The sequence below is a fragment of the Eurypyga helias genome, unplaced genomic scaffold, assembly GCF_000690775.1.
Source record: "Eurypyga helias isolate BGI_N326 unplaced genomic scaffold, ASM69077v1 scaffold21961, whole genome shotgun sequence".
NCBI classification, from domain to species: Eukaryota; Metazoa; Chordata; class Aves; order Eurypygiformes; family Eurypygidae; genus Eurypyga; species Eurypyga helias.
The window spans coordinates 1-15,523 of record NW_010230443.1 but is presented as its reverse complement, the minus strand read 5'-3'; the positions used below and the strand labels follow the sequence as shown (position 1 = coordinate 15,523).

The 15,523-nt window shown below is 39.1% G+C and overlaps 1 protein-coding gene across 1 annotated transcript; it reads left to right on the top strand.

The window, feature by feature from the left end:
- Positions 1-5,270: 5,270 nt before the first annotated feature.
- Positions 5,271-13,768, top strand: GPR158 (G protein-coupled receptor 158; the record flags this gene model as incomplete). The annotated part of the gene is made up of 4 exons (XM_010160757.1): positions 5,271-5,425; positions 9,610-9,715; positions 11,395-11,541; positions 12,305-13,768. Coding segments are annotated over 4 exons (1,872 nt in total), but the record flags the coding sequence as incomplete, so codon positions are not given.
- Between the last annotated feature and the right edge of the window lie 1,755 nt (positions 13,769-15,523).

The window sequence follows — 15,523 nt, the reverse complement described above, 5'->3', positions numbered from 1 at the left end:
TAGGAAATATCTGAAGATCTGAACCCTCTGATCTTCAAGAGGAAGTTCGATCAGGTCAGTAATACCAACCCCGAGTCTGTCCTTCTCTACAGAGCAGATAGGTATCACGTACTGTGAACATACGTCATCCTTCGGTATCAGAAGATACAGAATATGAACAATGGCCTAAACAAATCCCAAGTGAGCAGGCATGGCACACTCAGAACAGGCCAGTGGCATTGGGCATGAGTCCAGTTCGGTGTATTGGGTGACCAAGCTAAATGTTTCAAAATGCTCCATTTTCTGAAAACATGATGGGCATTGCAAACAAAAGGAATAATTGTGGGTTTTAAACACTAAAGGATATAACTAAGCAGGTTAATTAGTGCAAAGATCAGATAAAATCTTATGTGGATAAAAAATACGTAATGACTGGCAAGACAGGTATTTAAAGATTAGTTCATTTGTGCACATGGCCACATTTTGTTTTCACCTCTTACCTTCCATTCATATCGATCATTTGCCTTTAAATCAATTGTTCCTTTTCTTATTCTCTTATCTATCAGAGATTTTTCACCCAAAATATGAATGCCTGGTTTGGATGGTTACAAAGTTTTTTGCAGTAGCTTTTGTGCGCTTTTTTTTTTCTCTTTTATGCTTTAACTTTTTTTTTTTTTTACTTCCCATTTTCTGTCCAGAGAGCTGTTGACAGCTCTTCTAGGAATTTCCATCATTTTTCAGAAGGGGGAAAGAAGTTGTTTCATGTTCATGTGCTTAATAAGTAAAGTGGGATAATTTAGAAGCCTTATGATAAATCATACTTAAAGAAACAAGTTCACATGTTTTGAGCTTTGGATCTGGTCTTGGCAGGTGTCACTATACAGTAGTCCTTTAGTGGTCAGGACATCGCTCCTCTACACTAGGCTTTTGGTGGAAAATTATTCAGCAAACCAAATAGAAATTTCCCATAATTCTTACAGATTTTAGTCATCAAAGATATTTGGCAGCAAACCAAATAGAAATTTCCCATAATTCTTACAGATTTTAGTCATCAAAGATATTTGGCAGAAAACAGTCACTAGTATGCCATAGACAGAACTAGTAAGACCTCAGAGATGAGTGGTATATTAGAACCTTGCTGCATGGTGGCCAGATGTGCTCCGTTACCTATCTATCTATCTGAGAAACTAAAAAGGTTATTTTGCCATACAGCAAAATTGTATAACACCTTCAGATTTTTGTTAAAAATTACACTATCGGTAGCTAATTATGTGAACTTGATTTCCCCCTTCAAGCACAGTGTCTACATGATGCATTTAAGCTGTGTAATGAGTGGTTTAGATAATAAATTGTTTTTCTATTAGTCTGGGGTTTTTTGTTATTGCTAATGAAATCATTGTAACACCGGGCTTAGCAAGTATAGCAACCCTGTTATTCTACCTTGGGTTTTAAAATGTATTCCCTATTTGTGTCGCATACCAGATGTCACACTATTTATTATCTGCATTTTTTTATGCCTGCTCTGCTCTAAATGTAAAGCTTTTATAAAAGCATTACGCATTACATGGTGCAAACTACTGGTATGTTCCAGTATATTAATACTTTGAAACCTCTTGTTGTCTTAGGAACTCCTTGTAACTATGGTTGTGGAACTGAAAACTGTGAAATTTTCAGAATTAATCAGCTCTAGAGATCAAATTCTACCTTCCTTCCTACTTACCCCAGCTCGTTGATATTAGTTTTTATTATGGTGTGGCTTTTTCATTTTCATTTGGTCTCTGAGATAGTTGTATACAAAACCAACTTATTATTCTAAATCTTTAAAATTAGAGCAGAATTTTTCCTTTTTTTTTTTTGTTTTGTAAAAACAAGCAAAATTTGGCCCACAGTTTTCAGTTTGAGTAGGAATACCTTCAGCACATGGAGTTTTATACATGTATTTTCATCCCTTTAAAAGCCAAACTTTTTCAAATTCTCGGTTTCTGTTAGTACTTGTAACTGATCTTTTCAATTAGTGACTCAGGGCTCTTCTCACTTGAGCTGAGGAAGAAAAAGAAGAATGGACCATGGGTAGTTTTGTGGAGTGTGCCTGTTACTTCACAATTAGCTCATGTATTCAGCTCTGCTGCTAATGATGGGGTTTTTTACTGCAGGGGGACTTTGGATGAAAGGTAAAATGAGAGGAAGTAGGCTCTCTGGCATGTTACGTGAAATGCCTGCTGAAGAAGAGTTTCCACAGAACATAGGACAGTAAGATACAGTGAATTGGCTTTAGCAACTTAATTCTAACCATTTTTTCCTTTTCAATTTCTTCTAAATCAATATGGAGCAATTAAAGCAATAAATTTCAGTACTTGGAAGAGCAATAAATTTCAGTGCCATGATTCACTAGTCCTTGACGGGGACCTCAACTTACCAGTTGTCTGCTGGAAATACTGTGCAGCAGAGAGGAGACAGTCTAGGAGGTTCCTGGTGGGTGTGGAAGAGAACTTCCTGGCACAGCTGGTGAGGGAGTCAGCTAGGGAAGGCGTTTGCTGGGTGGGGGTGGGGTGGGGGGTATTGATCTGCCTGAGGGCAGGGAGGCTCTACAGAGGGATCTGGACAGGCTGGATCCATGGGCCAAGGCCAACTGTACGAGCTTCAACACGGCCAAGTGCTGGGTCCTGCACTTGGGCATCACCATGCAGCTCTTCAGGCTTGGGGACGAGTGGCTGGAAAGCTGGAAAAGGACCTGGGGGTGTTGATCATCCCCTTGTACTCAGCACTGATGAGGCTGTATCTCAAATCCTGTGTTCAGTTTTGGGTCCCTCACTTCAAGACAGACATTGAGGTGCTGGAGTGTGCCCAGAGAGGGGCAGCAGAGCTGGGGAAGGGTCTGGAGCACAAGTCCTGTGAGGAGCGGCTGAGGTGACTGGGGTTGTTTAGCCTGGAGAAGAGGAGGCTGAGGGGAGACCTGATCACTCTCTACAACTACCTGAAGGGTGGTAGCAGAGCGGTGGAGGTTGGTCTCTTCTCCCAAGTGACACGACAAGAGGAAATGACCTCAAATTGCACCAGAGTAGGTTTAGATTGGAAACTAGTAAAAAAGTTCTTCAGTGAAAGGGCTGTCAGCCATTGGAACGGGCTGCCCAGGGAAGTGGTGGAGTCACCATCCCTGGAAGGATTTAGAAGATATGTAGATGTGGTGCTTTGGGACACGGTTTGGTGGTGGACTTGTCAGTGCTGGGTTAATGGTTGGACTTGATGATGGTCTTTTCCAACCTAAATGATTCTGTGATTCTAGGATTCTGCATATGTGATGCAGGTATACTTAAAGAGAAGAACCAGAACTGCTGACATTTGTAAAGGAGCCTTTAATCTTATTTCATTGAAGTGAAATTGCTCAAAGACTTCAGGAGCAAGATGGCTTGGCAGGTCATTCCTGTGTAAGTGCTTTTAGGAAACCAGAGTAATAGATTTAACTGGTAGCATAGCTAATTATCTAGGAATGAAATGGAAGTAGCAGCCAGTTTGCTTAAGCGGTGGGTGTATGGGGGATGTGGGAAAGACACCTGCATACCTGCTCTTGTAGAGCTCAAAACCAGGATGGGACACATAGAGTCAGAATATTCATACCATCCTTTTTTTTGCTTACACTCAGTAAGGCCCCAAGTCAAGCTATTAAAGTCAAAAGTTTTATTATCACTTGGATTTTGTGAGGAAGAACACAAAAATAGCAGCATGTGTGAATTATGCCTTTTCAGATGTTTGTTTTTATGTAACTGGTAAAGCTGTTGGTTTTATGTAGGGTATGTTCTAGTAAAAATTGTGGTTTTAAAGTTAGGCCATCTATTTTTGCTAAAAGTAAGAAGTATGATAAGTGTTGTTCAGAGTTCAGACTGAAGTCTTAACAAAGCACAGAGTGATCTATATGACTGAATTAATTTTCAGTTTATCCAAACTTGTCTCTTACTGATTTTAGTTGAGATTCATAGCAAAATCAGAAGTTCTGAAATGCTCTAACCATATAACATAGGTAACTTAGAGCAGTTGTGGAGTATTAAAAGTGGAGGAACCAGAGGACTTGTTCTCATGACGTGACCAGTGCAGATGTTTTATTTCAGTCTGTTGCTAATGGCAGGGTTCACAAGCATTTGTGTCCTTATCCAAACCAGGCCAATAATGATTTGCCAATCACCATCACAGGATGACGTAACTGATCACCATCTCTAGTTACAGTATAATAACACATATTGGCAAAAATAAATACAAAAAAGAACTAATTTTCTATTATACTACATTTGTAGTCTTTTTACTGCAGGAATTCAACAAGGCTAAAGTAGTGGGTGAGTAACAATGGGATGACAGACAATTTCTGAAGCTGATCCAGAGGAGTGCCAGCCTTGCAGAGGTCTGTTGTGGAATTGCATGTTGCTGGATAGGCTCAACCATGTCCAGCCATTGTCAACATAGACTGCAAGGAAAGAGACATAGGCAGCAGCTCTACTCATAGCTAACTGGCAGAGCTCTTGGTTTGGGGGTTATTTTTTTGAATTAGAGGTTTTTCAAGATGAGTATGAAATTATTATTATTTCATTTGTACCAAAAGGAAAATGATGTCACAGCACACTGCCTACTGGAAACTGGTCAGAGTACTGCTGGGTGTGGATGAATTAGCTCTAACAGGATAGTTTAAGCTGATCCTGATCATTTACTCCTCCTTTCTTCCTTTACTGATTTTTCTCCTAACGAAGAGAAACACGTCATATGTTATAATTACATTAGGCCCTCAGAAATGACTCATCATATTATGGGCACCAGCAGAATTAACTATCAATTTTTTTAACCCCAAATATATTGTTATATCTGAGTTATAAACCTTTGAAATGAAACTATTGTCTTCAAAAGCTTGTAGTCTAGTAATAGCAGTGGTATCTGCCTCTACAATAAGAACCAGAGCTACAAATAAAAATGCTTGTTATTTTAAATGAAGTCAGACTTCTATAGTATCAGTTTTAAAAACAAGCAAGACATCATTAGACATTGTCTTAAAGTTTGTCAATTAGAAAAATGAAACACCATGATGGCAAAGGTTCCTGATCTGGAAAAAAGAAGTGTGTAAACTGAAAATCAAATATATCATGTGCAGTGACAATATCTTAAAGAGTTTGGATACTTACATGTGTACATAGATACATCTATCAGTGTATATTGCCTTTGCATAGATACTCACAAGTACATAGTATGTGATACTACAGTACTTCAAATTTCCTTCCTTTTACATATATAAAACTAATTGCAAATTATTTCTTTTTGTTCTTCTCACAGCTGAATTTTTATTCCTCCTGTGGGGTGTTTATCTCTGCTATGCAGTGCGGACAGTCCCATCAGCATTTCATGAGCCACGTTATATGGCTGTTGCAGTTCACAATGAGCTCATTATCTCTGCTATATTCCATACAATTAGGCAAGTGATCTGTAGATCTAGTAATTAACTATTTATCTTCCAGGTTTCATATGGTGTAACTTAAAATGAGTGAATGGAATAGGATGCATAATGGAAGGTCTCATAAATATTTAATTCTGCAAATTAAGTTATTACTAAACTTGTTCCCGTAGGATTCAAGAATATGTACAGTCAATGTGTTAATTTTATAATTAAGGGGGTTTGCAGTATAGCTAGCTGATATATTCTTGGATCAGAGTTCAGTATATATGATAAATCAGATATAGCAAAACTACTATCTGTCTTCAGTCATCTGCATACTGCTCACTGGTTTGTATCCCTAGAAAAACGGCAGGTAAGAATGTTGGTTTATATGATCTTTTCCTGGTGTGTAACAGAGTGGCAAGGTGCAGCTGCTTGTTAAGATAATTGTACTGGTTTGTGCATGAAGCATAACATTTTATATGCTGACATAAAAGCTTGTTATGCATGTGATGCTGTAACAGTAATATAAAGCATGTGTTTATTATAAAGTTTATAATGAGCTCTACATTTCATACTCGTAAATTATTAGAATAGTAGCAAATAAATAAGGATCTTTGCCAGAGCTAAATGAAAATTATTATTTGTGTCTTTCCTACAAAGTACTCTGTAAAAATTAATTGGTCCTAGAAAATTAAAAAATAGCAAGATAGCATTAATTTCATCTCATGCTGTAGAGATTCTGACAACTTTCTTACGACATTCTCACACCTCCCTTTGCCTCCTGACAGACCTTATTTACTAAGATTTTTTTTTTTTTACATCAATCCATTGACAGTTTTCAAATACTGCTCTCTGTTCCTTTTTCTGTCTTGAAATTCACATTTCTCTCTGCCTTCTTGATGTTTGCTTCCATGAGGCATTATTTTTTCTGAGTAAGTGTCAGCAAAGGAAATCTTTGATCTCTATTCCTTCCAGGTGCTTTTTCCCCCTATCATTGTTAGGAAGTTTGCTGCACTTTTCAGGCTTGCAACCTTTTGTTTCCTTCACCTTCTCCTAGCTCCATATCTCAACATACACATACTCTCAAAATCTTCTTTACTTCCTACAATAAACATCTGCAACAATAATGTTTAAAATCTGTATTTGATGGAAGCATCTTTCTTTCCTGATAATTATAACATCCAGTTACAATACTTTTGAATTTATTATAACCAATATGATAGCTTCTCAGTCAAGATTTCTCTCAATTAATGTTTCTAAACCGTATTTTGGGCCAAGGTAGAAGATACAGTTCAGTGCATTAGGAGAGCTATTATGTGGGCTGCAATTTTCTTTTAACAGTAGGACAGGATGAAAGTTGTCTTGGATTAAAGAGCGAGGAAAAGAGGAAAATGTGGCATTTTAATGCATGCCTTACAAACGAGACACAAAAGGGTTAGGTCTTTCAGTTTATCCTAGTGAGGGTCCTGTTCCTTCAACCTAAGGTCTGCTGATTTTGTTCTTCCTTCTTAAAAAAAAAGTGCATTTTGTATTGATTCTTTGCCCTCTTTCTGATACGTGCTGGTTTGTTGAAGAAATACCAGGTACTGTTTATGGATAGGAATGAATAAAATGCACTGACAGTACATGATCCCTCCTGAGATTATGTCCATTTCTGTATACACAAGTCTTAATCTTGTCTCTTTGAAGTTCACATTTCCTTTCCTTTTTTTTTCTTTGCTTCTGTCTTCCCTGCCAACTTCTGGATGTAATTTAAAGAGCGGAAATGTAAGACTCAGTTTTATATGACGTATCTGAGTTGTCATGAAGTTGAAAGCACTGGAGCCTTGAAGGACACCTACTGTTATGAGGCAGCCATCCAGTCTGAAAACTCCCGAAGCTCATATAAAATTGATGTGAGCACTAAATAAAACCTTGAACTGTTTGCATTTTGTTTTCCTTTAAAAGTGTTATTCCCATTTCAGAAACAGAGGATTCTTGGTTATCTTCAGATCAGCATAGCATTAAATTCCTGCGTTGCTCTTTCTATTGTATTACTGAGAAAAACAAAATTTATATGGAAAAAATCTCATTTGACTAGAAACCCCATCTCTGCTAGGTCTGAATGGCTACTACAAATGTTTTGCTTTCAGCAGGGCTATGGCATAGATACCTTAACCAATCAAGGTTTCACCCAAAAAAGCCTTCACAGACTTTGAGGGTTGGAGCTTTTAGGGGTTAGCCAAGGCTGGTGGGCACCAGGACCTGCGGGCTTTCTCCTGTCTCTCTTGGATGGTTTCCATTTGCAGGCCTAGTGAGGCCGAGCACATCCGCTACGGGTGCAGTCACAGGCAACACATGGCTGGCACACAAATCGGCACAGATCCAACATGCACAGCCCGGTCCTGTTCTTGCTCCGCAGCTGGTCAGGTTCACTGATGAAACATGCGCCCTGTGTAGGTCCCCAGGCACACTACATTGACAGGTCCGTCAAATATGAGCACAACCCTTAAGCCAATCTAATACCCATGTTTGGGTTTGGGGTCCCGTAGCCAGCCACAGGCTGAGACCCTGGGTCTTCCCAGATGTGGGTCTCCCACATGCTGGCTCGTCCATCCTGAAGTTTGCTCATGAATTGCACATACACACGTGCACAGCACATGGTGTGAGATCACACAGAAGTTGGTAAGAGTATTTAATGAGAAGACAGGAGATACAGCAGTGATCAGGTACAGGGCTCACTCAGTGATGACTTGCTTATGTGTCACTAGCCCCTTTTATTCCCCGTTTTCTCCATGCTTATTCTTCCCCCATCCACCTTAGCCCCTCTCTGCCTCTGTCCTTGTATTCCCACAAATAAACAACCCACCCCTCATTAATTTTTCCTGTTGGTCCCAATGTTGCTACATGTGTACTCAAATTTGGTATTTCTGATGTCATGAGCTCGGTAATCACAGCCTTCCATGCTGTTACTGATATGGTTACATTGGTACCACTGACCTTGCAGGTCCTACTCCCCATAAGGCCTCCAATGCTCCTTTCAATTATCCGCGAAGTTTGGGCATCTCGCAGTTAACCACCTGTGAAATCTTGCCATCCCTCACAGCACTGTCTGTAACTTTTGTTCGCTTTTCGCTCTGTTATTTGTTCCATCTAGCAGTTTTGCGTGTCATCTTCAGTAGTTCTTATGCTGTGTTCAGTTCGCTAAACCTCAGGCCTGAGCCTCGTCATATCCCTACACACCTCAACAGCAACATCTCTGTTAGAAGTAATTATAATATTTTACTGTGTTCATGAAACATTTCATTTACAAGTATTAAACAAGAAATGATGACTTGTATTATTATGGCATATAAGCCAGTGTTTCATGCCAGACTATTTCTGTTAACAAAAGCCTCTGCAAAATGTGCATCTGTGGACTTGGATAAGTTGCAAATGTTGTTTCTATCTGAATGATTTTTGTAAACCTGCAAATTACTAACCAGTGGTACATCCCTTCATCCATTGCACCCCATACCATTTCTGTCTTCGGGAGCTCAGTAAAGCAGACAAGCCAAGCATGCCGCAGCTAGCTTTAACTGCAGCTGTGTTAAAGAGTTCTGCCACTCTTTTAGGCAGCCCAGCAAGGAATTGCTTCATTTGGGAAGCTCACATTGCCCAGAGTTCGCAAGGCTTCTGGGCCCTGCAGAACTGAGCTGGGCGGTCCTACAATCAAGACTATTTCTCCGCTCCCCACTAAAATGCGTTTCAGTTCAGTTCTGTCTTTGGTGGCTTATCAGCCGCTCTCTGTGATCTGTGGATATCCCATATTTTTGAAGGGCACAGCAATTTATCGTAGTACATGTGCTTACCTCACCTAAAATCATCCATTCAGATCTTTAATGTATGTAAACTGCCATAACTCAGTTCACGCCAAGGAAGCAGTGACAATATAAACCATCCAGAAAAAACAGCTAAGTAGAATGAGAATGATGGAATAAGCAATATCCCTTAAGGTCTGTTGTTTCTTTTTATATTTTTTGTTTACTTGTTTTGTTGGTTGTTTTTTTCTGAGTTGTTTTGAAATTGTGGTATTTAAGTAAAGCGTGTGGATGTAATTTTTAGTCTGTATGAAAGCAGTACAGAACAAAACCAGTTGTGTTTGGCATTTCAATGAAAAGAATCCCAAGGAATATTAAAGATGTTAGATCTGATGCACTGGAGAAAAGGCAGTAAAGTAAAACCCTGAATTCTGTTTTCAGATTCATTCTTGCTTCAAGACTTCAGTCTGACTGGATGCTGATGCTGTTCTTTGCACACACACACTTGACTGTGACAGTCACTGTTGGGCTACTTCTGATCCCTAAGGTATTCAAATCTCCTGTCTCTTTTCTTTTGCCAAGACCAAGGAAGATAAGTGTTGTCGTGCAGAAGCAATGCTGTATAAAATTAGCAGGCAACTGATAGAAAAGGAAGATGTAAACTTTGGCTATGTTATCTTAAAAGATGTACATTTTTTTAATTTAAAATCTCACACATTTTCTTTCAGCTTCCGAAGTTCCAGGGCTTTAAAGTACTTAAAATTTTGATGTGTTTAATACAAGAAGGAAAGAATCCTGCCTAACGATGCTTATTTCAGGTATTTGGGTGGCCATGCTGCTGCCAGAGTTAGCTGCGGTCAGACAAAGAGTTTAGGCAAGGGGATAGAAAGACTAGGATGGACTGGGAAGTAAAACTGAAATGAGGAGCTTGGACTAGCTATGAAATAGAGAGGTTGGGATTTAAACCAGGCAGCTCTTACAGGCTGGAAGAGGAGAGCCCTTTCCAAGTCAGAACAGGGGTGAACAGATGCTGTATACTGAGATAGATGTGGCCCATGAGTGGAGCCAGGAAGGATGCTGGAAAAAAAAGATGAGCGTGAGTGGGACACGGTAAGCTGGAGGATGACAGGAGGCAGGGAGGAGAAGAGTCAGAGATCCGAGCACTGCGACATGCCTCCTGTCAGGCCCTGGGAGCAGTTCAAGCTGATACAACTTTCAGGTTAATGAAGCTGCTATTCCTGTCTTTTGCCTGTGTGTCAGAAGAGGGTATGCTGATAACTGTCAAATATACCTACATTTAACAGTCATAACAAGGGGACACATTGACGTGGCCTTAATACTGAATATCCTTGTTTTATTTTAAATTACTTTTCTGGTCACAAGCAATAATCTTACTGTTTTCTATTTTACGTTCATATACTTCATCACCTATCTTCAATGTCTTTCTCGACTAACCTAGAAAATTTGTTGACCTTTGTGAAGCTGACTCATGACCACTGATCAACATTTCCATTTTTAGCTTATTGTCTGGGTAACATTACTTTTCTTCCAGCATAATAAAGAATTCAGGGAATTAAGAGAAGATTCATAAAGTTCTGAGGCCAGATGACTGTGTGGACACTAGTAACTACAGATGAGTGAATCAATATGAATAAATAAATAGCTGGCAACCTCTCTCCAACTTGTGATCTGAACATTTGCTAAAACTTAGAAGAGAGGGATTAACTTGTCCCCTTTTTTATTTGTCTCCTTCTTCTTTTTCCTCCTTTTATTTTTTTTCCAGATCATCCCTTCATTTTCAAGGTTAGGTTCTAAAATGGGAGAATTGCTTTCTGCAGGATTATTCAACAGTATGGAATATAAAATACAGGCTTACGATTTTAGCAGCCTAATTGGAAATACTGGCTGAAAGTCTGTTTCTATGCCAGCTTAATTTAAATGCAATTTAAAGAGGTTCAAATAAGCATCAAATAAGCATAAATGGAGGGTTTTCTCCTTGTGACAACCTCTAAGATTTATCAAATTACACCATCATTAATAAGAGTTCCTTCACACAATACTGATATGCTGTAGGACACTACTTATGCCAATGATGCCTATCGTTAGTCTTTTGAGTTCAGAAAATCACTTGAAATCCATGGAATGATCATTGTATCGTAAAAATGTTGGTGTTGATGTAAACTTTTGCACTGATGGCAACATTTTCTTTATGGATACTTATTGCAGTTTTCACATTCAAGCAATAACCCAAGAGACGATATAGCTACAGAAGCTTATGAAGATGAGCTTGATATGGGTCGATCTGGATCCTATCTGAACAGCAGTATCAATTCAGCATGGAGTGAACACAGTTTGGATCCTGAAGATATTCGGGTATATATAACTCATTTCAATAGCATTTATTTTCAAGAACAACACTTTCTCCTACATGTAAACTCTGAATTGCATCCATTTGGCTTTTTTTTTCAGATGCCAGCTGAAACAGGCCAGCTTAGGTCTCTCAATGATTGTGGTATCAGGTCATGAAAAATCTCATGGAAAATATTCACTAGTATGAAGAGCAGCTGCATTAGTAGTTGTAGTAAAACTCATACTGGAGGCTAAAGAGGAGGATTCATCCACAGCAAGAGCTGTTTATCAGTTTCCATAGGCTCTTTGAATTATATTGAACTCAAAACAGGATTTGGTGTCAGTGTGATTAGTCATTTCTGTGTAACATATACATAACTAAATAACAAAATTTTAAAATCACGTGATTAACAGAAAAAAAAGCTGTATTGCTATCTTATATGATAAAAGGGCTTATGTTCCCAGAATAAAGAATAGCTGTAGAGTTCAGTAGGAAAGCATACACCACAGCATTGTGAGATCTGAAACTTACAGCATGAATGTATAGGAATTGTGCATGCTGTATGATGCACAGCTGTGGAAAGTAACATGTTTGTGCACGAGGGTTGAACTTATTTTTAACGTGGAAAAAAATGGGATTCAAGTTGATGAAGAAATGCCATATTCAGGAATTAGAGAAGACAGCGAAATAAGTTTAATGCCATTTTTAGAGCAGTGGGTGATTAATTCATCAGGCTGCTTTTTTAACTGGACTCACTCTAGTTTTGCCATTCACTTTGCTTTGCAGGATGAGTTGAAGAAACTATATGCCCAGCTTGAAATCTATAAAAGGAAAAAGATGATTGCTAATAACCCACATCTCCAGAAAAAAAGGTGCTCTAAAAAGGGCTTGGGGCGCTCGATAATGCGACGTATTACAGAAATCCCTGAGACAGTCACCAGGCAGTGCTCCAGGGATGAGAAGGACCTCATGGATTACAGTGCTGTGAAGAACACGGCCACGCTGAGAAAAAACCCACAGGATTCCACGAGTTCTACAAAGCCAAAAGAAGAGACGTTAAAAAACAGAGTCTTTTCATTAAAAAAGTCCCACAGCACTTATGATCATACAGATCATACATTTGGATCAACAGAAGAACCAAATAGCTTAACTACAGAAAGCACAGCAGTTATAGCTGCTGAGAATTCACTTCTGGATTCCTTGAATGGGAACAAATTAACCAAAAATGCTCCGGAAAAAGTTGAAGCGGTCTCCACTGAATCGGTCCCTTTGGTGTGCAAATCAGTAAGTGCACATAACTTAAGTGCCGATAAGAAGCCTCTGCATCCAAGAACATCTGTTTTACAAAAATCCCTCAGTGTTATTGCTAGTGCCAAGGAAAAGACTCTGGGACTAACGGGTAAAACACAAAGTTTAGAAGAAAGCACTAAAACTCATAAATCTCAGCAGAAGGGTAAGGAGGCCAGCAAAAAACACACAGCCTCCGATAAAGGGGAGCATAAGGATTCTCACCGGAAGAACTCTACCCACTCTGAGGAAACAAAGAAAACCCATAAATCTGGAATTATAAAACAGCAAAGGGTTAGTCAAACACCTGCCAGTCCAGACACAGGCCCAGGTAGGTCTCTGCACAAGGACAGTTTTGACATAGGAGAAGTTTGTCCTTGGGAGATATATGACCAAACTCCTGGTCCTGTGCCTTCGGACTCTAAAGTTCAAAAACATGTGTCTATTGCTTCCTCAGAGCCAGAGAAAAACCACCCTTCCCAGCCAAAGGGGAAGGCTCATCATAAGCTGAAGACACCTGAAGGGTATCAACAGTCAAATCAAAAGAGCTCAGAGAAGGTGGAGACAGCCTCTCGGGAGACACAAGAACAGCAGGTCTTTGAAAATGAGAAAAAACAGTCAAATTCCCAGTCTCAGGTTTCCCCTGGGCTGAAGTGTGAGAACATTAATAGATATGCACCTAATACGTATGCTGGGGAGGGGGAGGAGCTACCCCAGAAAGCAGCAGAGAAGGAAAACCTCAATAAATTGGCAGAACAGAAAAAAAATGCCTCTTCCGAGGGAAATGTGCTTTCATCTGACTCCCGTAAGCCAAGTAGTTACTTACAGCAACCTTTAGCATCTCGAGCTGAAGTCTGCCCTTGGGAGTATGATACGCCAGATTTACCAAATGCAGAAAGAAGTGTAGCTTTATCAAACATCTCTGCTATAAGTGCAAATAAAACAGCAACACCTCGAAAATAAGAGGCTTTTGGACTGAGGAGAGTAGCAACGTTGAGAAGAAGGACAACAGGAAAGACAGAGGGGACTTAGGCCGAAAGGATCTGAAAATTCCTAAGGAGCATCACTTAAATGAAGGGAATCAGCACTACAGATAAGTAGGAGTTAAGCAAAGTAAATTATCATTAATGTTGTTATTATTTATTTGTTGAGTGCCAACAATGTGATTAGCAGTGCCCAGAATATGGTCCCTGCTCCAAGGACTTTACTGTGTCAATGAAAGAAACCTGCCTTTGTGAAATCACTTCTCTTTTAAAAGAAAAAAATCATGGTGGTAACAAACGCACAGTGTAGACCTTAACCGAATTACTTCTGAATGCCACAACTGGCTTTAACTTGCCCTTGGGACTTTAGGGATCCAGCACATGTGGGGCACAGACAATGTCCTGATGGCGAAAAGGGGTATCAAAGAGCAGCTTATTAAAATGACGACTTCTCACTTTACATATTTAATCTAGATAGCACTGCTAACTCAACGCATCCCAAAAAATACATTTTATATATAATGATTGCTCTCATTTTCTTATTACTCTGTGTTTAAGTACATTGTTGTGTCTCATATTAAAGCATTCCAGATTGTACAATTTTTGCAAATAACTTTGATATTATGTGACACAACAACACATTTATGCAATCTGCAGATACTTTCTCCTAATTGCAAGTTAAAATACCTGCTGTAGACTTTTTTGTTTATATGTAGAATTGCAGTAATCTTTCACTGGCTATGGAAGCCGTAAATCATATCTGGAAATTCTTTTGGGCTTTGGAGATTTTTGTTTTTTCCTTTTCTGTGATTTATATAGTGAATTTTTTGGTTTACTCTCTGTTATTTAAATTTATAGTTTGATACTGTATTATTCAGGGGTTTTATACGCAGTAAGTTACCTGTTATGCTCTTCCCTGTTAACGCTCATAGACTTTGTTAATAGTGGAAATTCAGTCGTCTTAGCTGCATATTCTGGTAAGTCGAGGACAACTTATCTGTTGTTTGTTACGAATTGGAAAATATCATCTAGCAGACCAGAATTCTTATTTTAAACATCCATGGTGATCTTGTTCAGTATTTTATACTGAACATATACTGCTAAATAAGACCAGCGAGAACAACAACAAATATACCCCAGAAATTATCATCTGTTTTACTAAAACCAGACGACTCTGGGAAATTTATTAACTAGCTGATACAGTGTACTGTTTATCCCTGTTGGCAAACCTCCAGAAGTTGGCCTTCGGAGTGAGGAGAGAAGTCCAAAATAATTACTTTTCCCCCATGTATGCGGTTGTAAGAGATCATGGGAATGGAAATGATGGCATCTCTCTCCCGCTCTCTAAAATGTTCTGCATTATTCATTTAGTTAGTTCTACATACGTATATTTACAGTACAATAATACAGTGCTGATTTTCAATAATAGCTACAGTCCTTATCGTGCATATGAGCTTAATTCGTAGATGGCCCATTCACAACTCTGAGTCTTCGTGGTGGTGCACCATCAGGGCCTGAGGATGTATTGTGAAGTTTCTGAGGATCACTAATAACAGAAAACCCCTCTCTCATCTAAATGCACTACTGGTAAAGTGCTGTTCAGTAGAATTGGCTATACATAACAGAACTCTAAAACAAAGACAGCTCAGTCCTAAAGAACTTGTGCCATTTGAGAGAAGTGATGGGATTCAGTGGAAGAACACGAAATGAGGATGATTGAGTAGAATGTGTTAAT